General features: G+C 36.2%; 1 protein-coding gene across 1 annotated transcript in view; it reads right to left on the bottom strand.

The window, feature by feature from the left end:
• The window catches only part of ALG13 (ALG13 UDP-N-acetylglucosaminyltransferase subunit), a 66,828-nt gene that overhangs the window by 27,465 nt on the left and 24,019 nt on the right, over positions 1–15,344 (bottom strand). The window contains 11 exon segments of the mRNA XM_032329855.1: positions 317–563; positions 1,240–1,367; positions 2,384–2,484; positions 2,838–2,902; positions 4,269–4,377; positions 5,357–5,432; positions 7,102–7,264; positions 7,473–7,554; positions 11,581–11,653; positions 13,871–13,917; positions 14,651–14,701. Of these exon segments, the coding sequence (XP_032185746.1) occupies positions 317–563; positions 1,240–1,367; positions 2,384–2,484; positions 2,838–2,902; positions 4,269–4,377; positions 5,357–5,432; positions 7,102–7,264; positions 7,473–7,554; positions 11,581–11,653; positions 13,871–13,917; positions 14,651–14,701 (1,142 nt within the window).

The raw sequence follows: 15,344 nt of genomic DNA, 5'->3' as shown, positions 1-15,344 counted from the left end.
GCTATGCTCTCCTCACTACTGGCATTAGGCCTATCCATTATGTATGGATACAGAACCATATACATGGCACTCAACTTGATAGCCCTAGCATGTCTGCATGTCTCCAACCATTCCATATTTCCTTAGACAGTGAGAATACAAATCTCCCAATAAATTCATTTGACAAAAATTTAAGTATACATTAGTTCCATACTCTATGCAGACATTACAAAAGGGAGCTAACCTGCTAAGATATTTCTAAATTGTACTGTAATTCTCTCTAGGAATTATTCACAAACAGAGATGTACATTATCTTGAAAGTCAGTTAAGCCTTACCTGGGCATCCCATATCCCCGACCTTGTCTCTGAGACGCATGCTGAGGATGAAAATGTTCATTAGACATAATACTGCCAGCTGTCTGTGGGTAGTGCATTGGAGGGTCATGCCCATAATGCATACTGTGCTGAAGCCTGGGTGGGAGGAGGGCGTCTCCCCTGCTGTAAGCCATTGTCATATAAACCTCTTTTCCTCTAACTTTTTTGAACATCTTCTTCCGTTGTTTCATGTCCATCTCTGACACAGCTTCCAGAGAAACAAAGAAGTAGCCAAATAAGCTTCATAACCAAAGCAAAAGATCCAGTCCTCCCCTCCCCCAAATGCCCAGATCTTTTTTTTTTTTAAGAGAACAAACCAAATTTCTGTATTCTTTAAGGATGTACTACTAGATCTTCCACTTGGAAGGGCAAAACCAGCAGGTAATTTCCATATCAACGGACATCTCCGCACTATCTTTAATACAGGGGGCTCTGATCATCAAAACATAGTCATTTAGTCACCTACATTACTTATTTTCCAAGAAATTATGCCTAATGATGTTACTGGTTGCTTCAGTGAGGTGTATTCCTAGTTCTTGGAGAAATCTTTTCGCTTGCAGTTTTAGAGTCTAAAATCCAACCCCCCTCACCTTGAGGCACCTTTGGCAATGTCTAGAGACATTTCTGGTTGTTGCAACTGCGGGAAGGATGCTACTGGCAATTAGTGAATAGAGGCCAGGGATGCTAATCAACCTACAATGCACAAAATGCACAGGACAGCTCCCCACAACAAAGTTACTATCCATCCCAAAATGTCAGTGATGCCTAAGTTGAGAAACTCTAACTGAGAACAAGATTTATCTATGTTGTCTTTTTTTTTTCTTTTTGAAGATATAATGTAAGTACAAGAAGAAGGATATAATAAAAACCTCCAGCATACAAACCCATTTCTGGGACATAGCCCCCGGAAACTTTCTGGTAACCTCTTCCTTTCCGACTGGGCATAGCATTCCAGGCAGGAACAGGTGTGACTTGAGTAACTGGTTTTAAGTTAGCCAGCGGAACCATGTGCCTTTAAGTTAAAGATACCACCATAAAGCCACTGCAACGCAGACTTAATTCTCACTGGATATACAAACCCTCACCCATCCCGCTTCATTTTCAAGTGTATTCTACTTAAACTTGTTGACACTAGCTATTCAAGAAAACTTAAGAGTAGTTTTAACAATTTCAAAGCCACTTGTAGCACATACCATGTTCCAGAGAAAATACTGTGACAGACTAGTCTACAAATATTTATTGCCTTTCCTTAGAAGAGGATTATATTTTCCTACCCCATTGACTTCAGGCTCAGCTATGTAATGCACCTTGGCCAATGAAACATAAGCAGATGCTTTAAGAACCAGCAAATGGTTAGTCATGTTCATTTCTTCCCTATGATCATGGAAAACTGTGTCTAGATAAAGCCTTTGTTGGCCTGGGTCTCCCCTTTGTTTATGCACTATGAAATGCTAGAGGAGCAAAAACGAACTTTATTATTTTAAGCTACTGAGATTTTTTTGGTTATAAGGGCAGCATAACAAAGTTTAATGGTTCTTCAAGTGGACCAACAGCATCAGTATCACCTCGAAACTTGTCAGAAGTTCAAATTCTTAGGCCCTACCACAGACATACTGAAATCAGAAACCCTGGGGATAGAACTCATCAATCTGTTTTAACAAGCTCTCCAGATAATTCTGGGGGATGTTAAAGTTTGAGAATGACTAGATTAGTTTATCTTGGTATAGGCAGAGGCTGTTAGCATGCTAGCTTTCCAATTAGTATGAACAGTTTTATACGAGAATTCTGTTCTATTTAATATCTCTAGTAAGTTGGCTAGGGCCTAGGGATTTGAAAACTTTTCATGTATGGGTGTACTGAGATTTCATACTTCAGCATGTGCTTTTAACATTTGAGGTAAGTCATCTTAAGCTGGTACCAGATGTAACTGGATTTCTTACTAGCATCCTGGTAATTCTCAATTTAATACTACAAAAAGGCATCAAGAGCCAAAGATTTTAGTAATTTAACAAACTATTGTATTCTTACTTTTCTGCCAATTCCTCAATGAAGACTGTTACAGAATTATTCTCATTTCCAACTTCCTGAATATGAGCATTGTAGTATCTTCCACCTGATTCCAAGCGAACCTGAAAGAAGGTAGGAGACAGTAAAAATACATCTAATCTTGAATCTATTGGCAGATATGTCTTTTACTAAACAAAAATACAACTTCTCCCCTAAAGGAATTCAGTATCTACTTATTAAAGTGGTTGATAATCAACACTGTCACCCAGTCTGATTTAAGAGGTGGCACATACTAGAAGATTTTTACATCTTTTTTTTTAAAGACCCTTACATCTTCTCACAGAGGTAATTAAAATTTAAAACAAACATTAAAATTTTTTTAGCATTATGTAAATGAGCTTTATTAAACTTATATTAATGACTAAAACCACAACCTTAGAAAACAAATTACTGAGTTTTTAAAAGACAAACTAACCTGACACTTGTCTCCCAGATAGTAATGTCTCCCAGCATACTCCATGTAATCAGACTTTTGAAGTTCTATTAAAAGAAAATGAAGATTAAAGCTCATCCGAACTGGTTCCTTTCCCATTTAAATCATTTAGTTTTCTAATTTACTTTTACCAGTGTTTTTGAAAATGCCACTACTATAACGTAAAATTGGGGTCAGGGGGGTTCCTAAAGGGTCATTCTCTTACACTTGATAAGGACATTTCTGTAGTCAATTTAAGGAGACCTACCCAAAATAGTTTTCTGCTATAAAACACAGATAGAAACTGGGAGGCTATAATCTTAGTTGGTCAAACACCAGTAAGATACAATTTGAAGTAACACACCTCAATTAAAAAGAAAAAAGAAAAAAAACACTACACAGCTACTTCAAAGCAAACTGTTATTTTTAACAACTTATTGTGTTCCACAGGGTCTTAACCTCATTATAGATTGTTAGATTGTTAACTATACCTAAGTTCAACAAGGTTCAAGAAGTTGAGTATGAAAAATTAAAGGCTATCTTGAAAAGAGAGCTTTAAGGGCTAATTTCATCAACTTCTCTTAGAAGGAGATAACAATTACCTATTTCAAAAGTTGGCAAACTTTCTCTGTAAGGAGCAAGACAGTAAGTATTTCAACCTTTGTGGGCCATATGGACCCTGTCACAACTACTCAACTGCGCCATATATCTATTTATGAACAGTAAATTTGAATTTCATATAATTTTCACATGTCACAATACACTGTTCTACATTTTTTCTGCCATTTAAAAATATAAAACCATTTTTAGCTCACAGGCTCATACAAAAACAGATAACAGGCTAGCTTTAGTCTGTGGGCCACAGTTTGCAGACACCTGACCTATTCATTTATCAATGAGGAGAGTCTTAACATTTTAAATTTAAGATAAGATTATTTGCAGTTACAAGTTTCAGGTACTCTTAAAGTTATCTAAAAGTTATTTCCACACAGTCTTTACAAAACTGAAAGTCATGGATAAACACCAGATTCTGAAAGATCGCTTCCCACTTCTAAACCTATTTCTTTCCTCTTTTAGATTTAAAATCATGAGGATATATGGGGTGCCTAGGTGGCTCAGTTAAGCAGCTGCCTTTGGATCAGGTCATGATTTCAGGGTCCTGAGATCCAACCCGGAATATGGCTCCCCTCCCTGCTCTCAGCAGGGAGCCTGCTTCTCTGTCTCCCTCTGCCCCTGCCCCCCACCCCGCTCATGTTCTCTCTCTCAAATAAAATCTGTTAAAAAAATAAAATAATGTATCAAGTAAGCTAAAAAGTACCAGGCAACTTTTTTTTAATAATAGTACATTAAGAACATCTCATCAGAAGCAATATACAAAATTATTCCCCTGGATCTGTCAGGATTCAAAAAGGTACACTGTCGGTATTTCATTACCTTTTCTGCTGTCCAACCAAACATCAAATTCTACATTACGATAGATTTCTGGATCCAGGGCTTTGAGCACCTTATAGGGAAAGAGCATCTTTGATGGGCCTTCTGGAGACTAAAACAAAAATAATCATGCTACAGATTCACCATCCTTAACTTTAATGTTTCTTCTACGAAAAAAGAAAGTTCTTTTTTGAACTACATACATATGCCTCCTTTTTTATTAAAAAACTAAGTGCCGTTAAGTTTTATCGTGTATCTTAAAAATCAAGAGATTAAAGAAGCAGTACGCAAATAATCTACAAGGTTTTAGATGGAGGAAGGGAAATACTGTCTAAAGCAGCCAGCAACTCAGGATACAGCTCATATAAATCAGTGCAACACAGACCAATTAAAGATTAAATCAGGCTATTCAATAAATCTCATCTTGATATATACAATACAGAGCTGCAAGTGTTTCTCTATCTTAAAATCATCTGCAAAAATCTGAAATTTTCCTTTCATTTTGGTCAGAATCTACTACAACTTCCAAAGAAAATTACCTTGTTCTTCTGCTTTCCTAGAATTTCACCATTCCAATACTGTTACTCTTCCCAAATTACCAGCAACTGAGGCATACATAAAAAGTACTGTAATAGTATTTATTTAGCAAGCCTCAACCTAAAGGTCTGCTTGAATTTAGGCCTATGAAGATAGTAAACATTTTTCTTGTTTTTCTAAACAGGATTATCACTTATTTTCTTTGAATAGGACAAGCATATTCTTTAATGGCAAATAGAAACCTTAGCATCAGAAGACTGATTACAAACTAAGTATCTACTGGATTTGTAACTTTACTTGACTTTAACTTGAAAAACAGAAGTTTCTGAAAATTCTCAAGTGTTCAGAGTTTGCCTGCTAATTCCATTAAGAATAAAAATTCAGAGAACATTAAGCACCCATTTTACATTTTCAAATTAAAACTTCCACAAAGGCAAACCTGAACTCCTCCCTCACACCATACAACTAGAATGGACCACATGACCTTAATTTGTTTAAGTTATGATGCTACAAGCCAAGACTATGATAATTCTTTGCCCTAGAAAATCTCAAACCTTTGCTTCTTCTGTTCCTTGATTGTACCCCTCTGGGATATTTTCAGCGTTGCAGCAGGCACCCAGCTCTTCAGTCCTAATTGAAAAGATTTATTAAAAAAGAGCTTTATATAAACGCAGTAGTTAAATTTTAAGTCTAATGACTACATCACCACCTAGTGGTCACGTAGCTCAGGTCTAAAAATGGGCAAATACTTTTTTACCCGAACAGTTACATTTATGCTTCCTTTTTCTAAGTATGTGCTACAATATACTTAGCAGATTATCTCCTATATTTCATACCTCCATCTCCTAAGATGGTCCTTATGATTCTTACCTCCTGGAGTGCACATCAATGTATGATTCCCCTAACTCAAGTTTGCTTCTAACCAATAGATAGGCTATATGTTATTATAGAGCCTAATAATGTAGTGCCTGTACTGCTGGCCTCTCTCTTGCTGACTATAAAGAAGCAAACTATCATGTTCGCTAAGCCCATGTGGCAAGGAGCTGAGGGTTAGTTACCTCTGGCTGACAGCCACAAAAAAAAAATAATAATAATAAATTCTCAGTCCTATAGCTGCAAAGAACTAAATGCTGCCAAGAACTATGTGAGCAGAAAAATGGATCCTTCTTCAGTCAAAACTCAAAATACGAACTCAATCCTGGCCAATAACTTCACTGAAGTTCTGTTGATATACTAAGCAGAAGACCCAATTAAACTATGTCCAGATTCCTAACCCATACAATTTTGAGATAAGTGTGTTAAATTGCAAAATCTATGGTAACACAGTCACGTAGCAATTCAGTAACTAATACATCTCACCTTTTTACTACTATAGTTTCCATAAACCCTAAAGTCCTTAGGACAAGTCATCAGTGAAGAATGAAGCAACTTCTACCCCTGGATTCCCAAGTAAGTTTTAAAAACCTCTCCTCTACCAAAAAAAGTGCAAGCCACAAACATCCAAGGAATAAAATTGCAAGCAAGACCAAAAAAGACAAGGTGACATCTGACTGGCCCCAAGCCTATCTAATTTCCTAGACAGAAGTAGGAATCAAGAAGAAATATAAGACAACACCTACTTTATTATCTCTAACACAAAATTTTTGACCAAATCTGTTAACAGCAATTTCCTCAGAGGCCACAAACTACCTTCCTAGTGAGTACCAAAGGCAGACACTTTGAAAACTCCTAAGACTTCCCTTAACCTGAGAGATTCTTTTCTCTTAGTTGGATGTGTGTGTGTCAAGTAACCACTGTGAACCTCAGTTACCACAAAAATGATGGTACTAGTTTAGAATCAGTTTTTTCTTAAAGTATGGTCCACAGCCTACCTACATCAGAACACTTGGGGTGTACTTGTTTTTTTCTTACAGCAGATTCCTAAGCCCCACTGTGATTTGAAGCCCCTCAAATTTTGTGAAAGTTAGCCTAAGAATCTGCCTTTCTAATAAGCACTATGAAGTATACCTTTGTATAGAACTGAAGTTTGAGAATCATGGGGTTAGGTAGTTCTAAAATCACTTCCAGCAATTAAAAAAACTGATTCTGACTTGGATCAAACCTCCAAAGCCTGAACATCTCAAAATACAACATGTCTTCTTGATAAAGTTTCTCTTCCCCCATCAAAAAATGTTTATCTAGATACATATGTGTGCATAGTGTAAGTCATAAGCTTGTCAAGTCCCTTCTACTTTCGAATGGTGATGCACAGAAACATTAAATGTGGTCATGTAATTGACACCCCCTTTCCCTGTATTACCTATCCTGAGTTGAACTCTTGTAGTCAATATTGACATCTTCACTGCCAGTCAGAGCATTGTTTCTGTTCTTTTTGGAACCACTTCGAAACAATTCAACTGCAGTCTTCAACTCTTCTTCATCCACAACAAACACATCTTTATAGAGAATTTCATACAATACAGCTAAAGGAAAAAAATAGCCAAAACTCCAATTGTCAAAGTAATATCTCTTTTTAACAATGTGAAAATAGCCATAAACCAGTATACAATTTCAATAGGTGCCAACAAAGTCTTAAAAGAGCTGTTTATGATGGGTCCCTCAATTTAGAGATGGGCAGAAAAACAAAAACCATCTGAAATACAGCTAAGCATTTACAAAGCCTTCACATACCCTGACAAACAGCTGCACTTGACTGAAATTGTTTTGAGTATACTGAATCATAATGGCCATTACTTGAATAGCAGAGTAGAATCTGAAGAAAAGAAAAAGACACAGAATAATAAAGTGAATGTTACATCTTACAACCATGAAATACTCGGAATTAAACTGCTAACCAGAAACTGATTAACTGTTTTTAAAAACATGTTTTTAGATTCCACAGATTAAGTGTTATCATACAGTACTTGTCTCTGACTCATTTCACTTAACATAATGTATCAATTGTATCTCAATAAAGCTGAGGCAAAGTGATCTTTAAAATTTAAATACAGATAAGTGCAAGCTAGAACTCAATCGGATTTTCTTAAAACTGACTTTTAAATGCCAAGATTAAAATCACTACAAAGGAAACAATGTGAGCCTAAACACATTCCCACTAATATACCAAATACTGATCTATAAATTAACAAAAAATGGAAAACTTTTACAAACTGAGTAAATCAAGTCAAAAGACCAGCTTACCTTCAAAAAACGGCTGGAGAAATTAGGTCAAATACCCAAATATTCTAAACTCAGACTATAGGGGGAGAGACTTAGTTTATTCAAAACGTTATCCCCCGTACCAAGTAGCAATATATGAATACACCATGTAGGAGCAATACTGCTAGAGAGACTTCCTTAATGATTCAAGGCACTAAGATGGCTACAAAATGAGTTAATTTCTTTGATCTTTAATCTCTAGTTTTCCTAAACAATAATGCAAAGCCATGCTTACTAACCAAATTTATTTTAGTAAAAATGCTTGTAAGCTCTATATAATGAAATGTGTTTGAATAGCACCCAAAACTTTTAAAATTGTTGTTCAAAAATTCATCTTGTGTAAAGGATTAATACCTAGCAACTAAGTCTATTTTATTTTGAAGCTACCTCTGGTCCTAGGAACCTAAGGTACCAAAGATGATTCTCTGTGTTCTATGGGACGACGTTGCCACCAAGCTTCTTAGGCAGAAAACTAAAAGCACCCTGTTTGCTGCCTTCCTACCTACTCTGGGCTAACTCCTTCTAATAATAAAGTTCTCTATCTGGGGTCTGTTATTCTTCCCCAGATTTTTTTTGGAAATCACAATTCCAACTCCATCAGTATAATTCATTTCAGAGTACTGAAGGCAAGCGTGAAGCTAAAGTAACACACACTAAAGTTTAGGTTATGAAGTTTCACATGCCCCAAGGGTTATTTGCCTTTAAGAGTTTATTATTCCGAAAGAACAGTACACAAGATTTTGAGCAGAGAAGCCCTTTGTACCTCAGACTAGAAAAACTTGAAACTCCAACTAAGAAAGGTTAATAACTAGAGACAGTTGTTAAGGAGTAAAGGAATCCAGCTAACTAGAACTGAATAAACAAGGAGGAAAAAAAACCCAGAGATAATGATGCAATTTATTCATGTGGCGAGAAGTTCCACTTTGAGTGTAAGAGGTAAAACTAGACATGATGGATTTTATGTTCCTGGTAGTATCTCAACATAAAATAATAGTTCTCTGATATATACTTATAGGTAAGTAGGTGGGATGTATGGCATTAACCTATGGAAAAAATGAGGTAGATCTGTAGTACTGATGAGGATAAGTGAAAAGAACAAGGAACAATATATTTAGTATGAGCCCATCTACATTTAAAAAAAATGCAAAGAGAATGATATAGGATACCCACTCAAACTTAATAGTTATTTTGAAGCACAGCAGAATGAAAAGTAAAAATGGGGGCTTTTTATTCTACCTTTAAGTTTTATTTTTAATAGAAGTATATCAATTCTTTCTAGGTAAAGTGGCTAAGTGAAGTCATTTTTGAAAACTCAAATAATTCAGATGTAAATCCTTAGAAGCCTGAACTGAGATACAGTAACCAAGTTTTAGAGAAAGCAAGGTGTCACACAAGTACCCTGCTGCCAACTGGCTTTTTCATAATTAAATTTCAAGATAAACAAACATACTTTATACATTTGCAAATCATACATATATACACTATCCTGTGCATGCAAATGCCCAACTACTGGTATTGTATTTGTGTGTATGTACAGATTAGAATTATACGTGATATTCTCATGGCTGCAAACACTCTAATTTGTATTCTTATGGTTCCCAATGCGTAAGGTTTTCCCCTTAGTTAGCGCATATAATATCTCTGTAAAATATATAGGACTCACTTAAAAATGGAGTTATATAATTGTAGGAACTAGGTGATAGGGATTATGGATGTTCACTATACAAGTCTTTTAATTTTTCTCTGTATGAAAATTTTCACAGAATAAAATGTCAGGGAAAAAAACTGAAGTGTGGGCTTAGAGTCCTGGTAAAGATCTAAATGTCTAGATCTCCTCTCTGGCAATGCTGTATATAATTGCTAAAATAACAGAAGCTACCATTTCTCCTTCTTCAAAGAATTTTGATTATGTCACACCCTTGCTTAAAAACTTTGAATGAGTGTTTAGGAGCAATTGTACAGAATGTCTGAAATTTACTCCAAAATACACCAAAAATTAAGATGGACTGATGAATGGATAGGTGAAAAAATAAGGATACTAAAAAGGTGGGAATTAGAATGCTCATCATAAAATTCTTTTAGCTTTTCTGTATTTTGTTAAATCTTTATAACAAAATATTGGGGAGAAAAGTGAAACTATTCCAAAAAGCTAAATTCTTGGAATGGACTGCTCATTATGTAACTCTAACCTATCTTCACACCATTGGCCTCTCCCCCACCCAACTACTGGAGTCCGAAAGCATCTGCTGCTTCCATGTCTTTGCAGAAGTCCTCTGAATAGACTGCCCTTCATACTTGTTGGATCCATTGTTTGATATTCCACTTAAATACCTCTACCACCATGAAACTTTCTAAACTCTCTGAAGCAGAGCAAAGGACTTTTTCTTCTATGCTCTTCGTACATACTTCTATTTTAACACTTATCACTTCACTGTAAAATTAACTATTTGCATGTCTGCTTTCACAGTCCGTGAGGCCCTTAGAGAACAGGTATATTGTTTTCATTTTGGAGTCCCCAAAGCCCAGTGAGCTTCCTGGTACATTACAAGAGCTTAATGTTGCCAAACAAATTAGACGGCAGTACCACTAATAAAACAAGGTGCCCCAATTTATACTTATTTTCTAAGTTATCTCTTGCATTCTACTCTATTCCTAATGCCAGTTGCCTGGTTCAGGTCTTTTGTCCAGATTACTTTAATATCCTAACAGTTCTCCCAGTGTCTAGTCCTGTCCTACTATCATCAAAACGTTGCCCCAATTATAGTCTATGGTGTGAAACAAGACTTGCAAAATGCAATTACTGTATAGTCTATACTCACTAATCAAATAATTGGGATAAAAGGCTTTTCTTAAAAGCTTTTTGGAAGAAAACTTACGTGCTGAAGAACAATCTATTTAACTGCCGAGAATTCTCACCAAACAAAACAACCTCCTATTATTTTCCAAGTACCCTACTAGCCAGTAATAGCACACTCAAAAAACTTTCAGAATAATGAGAACAGACATGAAAACAAATACAGTGTGATAAATACTGTAAATACTTGGGTGATGCTAGAGGAATACAGAGGAAATAACTCCAGGGGAGTTAGGAAAGTTTCAAAGGAATTAACATTTGAGATACAAAGGAAAAGAAAAGAAAAGAAAAAAAAGTTATACTTTTTATAACTTTTTATAAACTTTTAAAGGAAAATTTAAAAAAGTTATACTTATTGGACTATCTGGAATCATGGTATACAGGTTGTAGGACAGTGAAGATGAAAAGAAAGTTTGGGACCCCTTAGGGGACACTAAATGCCTAACTTCTGAGTTTGAACCTTACCTTCTAGTCAACAAGAAGCCAGTTAGGGTTTGGGTGGGTTTTTTTTGGAGGGGGTTAACCGATTTCAGAGTGGTAAGATCAGGTCTGTTCAGAGGATGGCTAACAGAGAATGGAAAGGAAAAGGCTGGCGGTAGAGAAGCTTGGCATTTAGACTATGCTTTTTCCCCATTAATTTGGTAACAAAGGATCATTTCTCACTATTTTGATAAGCCAGCAGCATCTATTTCTTTTATTTTAGTAAACATTCACTCATCTTCTTACCTTGTCTTCATAGCCATTATCTGTGACGTAAGTTGGAGGCTTTCCGGGATAGCGATAAAGAATGAAATCCCGACTACACGGGAAGAGAATATAAGTGGTTGAATAGAGATAATTTAATATATGCAGAGATAGTTGTAAGAACAAGTATTTGGGCTTTTAAAGTGTCCACCTTATTCATACAAAATAATCAAATGTTTAAGAGGCTAAATAATGTTAATTCAAAGTAGACCACTAACTGCCACTAAATTTCTATGGATTTTTAAAATGAACCTTAATGGGGGGGGCTGGGTGGCTCAGTGGGTTAAGCCTCTGCCTTCAGCTCAGGTCATGATCTCAGGGTCCTGGGATTGAGCTCCGCATAGGGCTCTCTGCTCAGCAGGGAACCTGTTTCCTGTCCCCCCCAACTCTCTGACTGCCTCTCTGCCTACTTGTGATCTCTGTCAAATAAATGAATAAAATCCTTTAAAAAATGAACCTTGGGGCGCCTGGGTGGCTCAGTGGGTTAAGCCGCTGCCTTCGGCTCAGGTCATGATCTCAGGGTCCTGGGATCGAGTCCCGCATCGGGCTCTCTGCTCGGCAGGGAGCTTGCTTCCCTTCCTCTCTCTCTGCCTGCCTCTCTGTCTACTTGTGATCTCTCTCTGTCAAATAAATAAATAAAATCTTAAAAAAAAAGAACCTTAATTTGGGGAAAGGAGGAGTAAAGAAGATAGACTACCAAATGTATGCATGTTAGTTGAGTGTTGGGGGCTCCCACTTATTTAAAGCATTGGCCGGCAAATTTTACTTGGTAAAAGATCAGATAATAAGCATTTCAGCTTCTGTAGGCCATATGGTTTACTCTGACTTTGTAGCATGAAAGCAGCCACAGACCATGATAAATAAGTACACATGACTGTTCCAATAAAAATTTACTTATGGACATTGAAATGAGTTTCATATAATTTTCACATGCCACGAAACATTATTCTTTTGATTTAACAATTTTAAAACTTTTTATAAAAATTCCTAGCTTGAGGGCAATACATAAACAGAAAGTAGGCCAATTTAAAAGCTGGCCCTTGGGGCGCCTGGGTGGCTCAGTGGGTTAAAGCCTCTGCCTTCGGCTCAGGTCATGATCCCAGGGTTCTGGGATTGAGCCCCGCTGTCAGGCTCTCTGCTCAGCGGGGAGCCTGCTTCCCTTCCTCTCTGCCTGCCTCTCTGCCTACTTGTGATCTCTGTCAAATAAATAAATAAAATCTTAAAAAACAAATTTAAAAAAATAAAAGCTGGCCCCTGACTTAAAAGCAACTGATTGGCTACCTGCCCAACACCTTTTCTATATGACTTCTTGATAGATTTAGTGAGAACTGAGCAGGCTGCAAAACACTAACTTGAATGAGTACCATAATGAGAGGATTTGGACTCTACCGCATATGCCAGCTCACCATCCTAAAAATTGTGAAGGAGTCTTATGTATAGAAATCAACTTCTTCAAATGAACAAGATTCCCATGAGCCTCTAACCTACATTATAAAACTATTTTTCAAAACTGCACAGCTTCCAGAAATAGCCACTTCTGCTGTTTTTTTAAAGATTTTATTTATTTGACAGAGAGAGAGAGAGACAGAAAAGGAGCACAAGCAGGGGGGAGTGAGAGAGGGAGAAGCAGGCTTCAGGCCAAGCAGGAAGCCCAATGCAGGGGTCAATCCCAGGACCCTGGGATCATGACCTGAGCCGAAGGCAGACACTCAATTACCAAGCCAACCAGGCACCCCAACTTTTGCAGTTTTAAAGACCAAAGTTATGGAGCAATGTTTCTCAAAATGTTCAATTATTATGTCCTTAAGAGTCTTCTTTTCATAATTTCCTTCTGAAATTTTAATACCACAGATGGACTGTATATCTGTTTAAGTACTGTAACCCTCTGAATGCCCGCCCACAAAGCACTGCAGTATCTAATAACTTTTTGTCTTGAAGAACCGATTTCTACCCTCTTAGAAGCTATATTGCCCCAGTGAAGACACATGCAAGAGGCACGAAGTTAAATACACAAGAATTCTAAGAAACACATTCTGATTTCCTATAGGAACACCAGCAGTTCTTAAAGTCCTTTATTTCATACAAATGGACATAAATGCTAGAGGCTCTCCACTTAAAATTAACACCAATTAACTGTGCTTAGACCTCTTCATTCTACATATCATTACATTAAAATTTCCCAAATTTCCCAAATCCCAGAGAGACTTGAATAGAAACTTTACACACAATCACATACACACACTCAGTCTTTAAAAAAAAAGATTTAACTTACTTATAAATTAGAGAAAGAGCTCTTATTTCCAGCTGGCCAGCACTTTCCTAAATATAAACAGTACATAAATGTTTTAAAAACACTCTGTAGCTATGATATAAAAGTTTCTGCAAGTTCAGTATTTGTTATTTTAGATGCTTAGCACTGTTTTAGATGAAGAATTGTAGAACACATTATAACTTGCTGTGAGGTTTGGGAATATTGTTATTCATTAACATAAACTTATTCTGAAAAAAGGAGTCCTAAAGACCTTCTCAGTTAGCTATTAAGTAACAAGGACAGTTAATATAAGAGATTTAAAAGGCACAATAAAAACAGAATTAATGATAGGAATATGAAGTTAGCAGTGTACTTAGTAAATGCTAAGTCCAGAACTATGGAATTAGTCATATAAATTATTTTTAATTAAATATGTGTCTATAGAGCTTACTTCTACATAAAAGGATTAATACAAATCAGGGGAACTTTTTAATAAAAAAATAATGACCTCCTTGTAACATTCATTACTATCCCTCCTCCCCCATTAAAGTGAAAAGGCTTACTTGTTCTGTTTGCAAACAGTTCATGGACAATAAATTGTTGACACACAATTCTCAATATTCAACACAAAACAACTTATCAATTGCCAGCCTCTAAACTTTTCCAAGAACTATTTGATTCAACACAGCTGGCTACTTAAGAGTATAGGTTGCGTCTAGCTAAAGTGACACCGCTGAATGAATATTTAGATTTACTATTCCAAATACTCTGAAAAGATTAAACCCCCATATTTGATCTTACCTTGGGATCTCCCAACCGTTCCAGGTATTTCTCAAAAGATCCCTCCACATACTTCAAAAATAAAACAAACTTGACTTAACCAAATACATAGCATTACTAAAAATCTGATTATATTCTGCAATATTATCCTCCAATGGGTTTTTATTCAGCTCAATAATTATGGTATTAAATTAATATTCTGCACAGCACCTCAAGAAGATTTGCACATACATAAAAGTTATGAGTAGAGAAAGGCTGGACTGTAAAACTATTTTAGGAAATGGTCCTGGCTTATCCAGATACGAGTGCATTTCATCAAATATAACACCTTTGAGTTTCTTTTGAAATGACAATTTAACTTGACAATTTTCAAAAATCATGCAAGCCCAATAATTTCAAGGATTTTAAATCTGATAGAAGACATGCATTTGCAAAGCCAAACTGAGGAACTTTAAAGGGAATTTTATTAGTTTCAGAAAAGCCCAGGGCACAAGCGAACTTCTTGGGGTAACAGAAATCTTCTGTATCTTTATTGTAGTGGCAGTTGCATGACTATATATTGCCGAAACTGAAAGTGGTTAATTTTATTGTGTGTAAAATATACCTCAATAAAAATAAAATTAAACCTGGGTAACAGAATATACTTCTAGTTCCATGTACATATATCACTAGATAAAAGTTTTTAAAATTTTTCTTAATAGCCTTTCAAACAGCC

This window comes from Mustela erminea, chromosome X (assembly GCF_009829155.1).
Source record: "Mustela erminea isolate mMusErm1 chromosome X, mMusErm1.Pri, whole genome shotgun sequence".
NCBI lineage: Eukaryota > Metazoa > Chordata > Mammalia > Carnivora > Mustelidae > Mustela > Mustela erminea.
The sequence above is the reverse complement of the archived record's forward strand: the minus strand, read 5'-3'. Positions and strand labels throughout refer to the sequence as shown.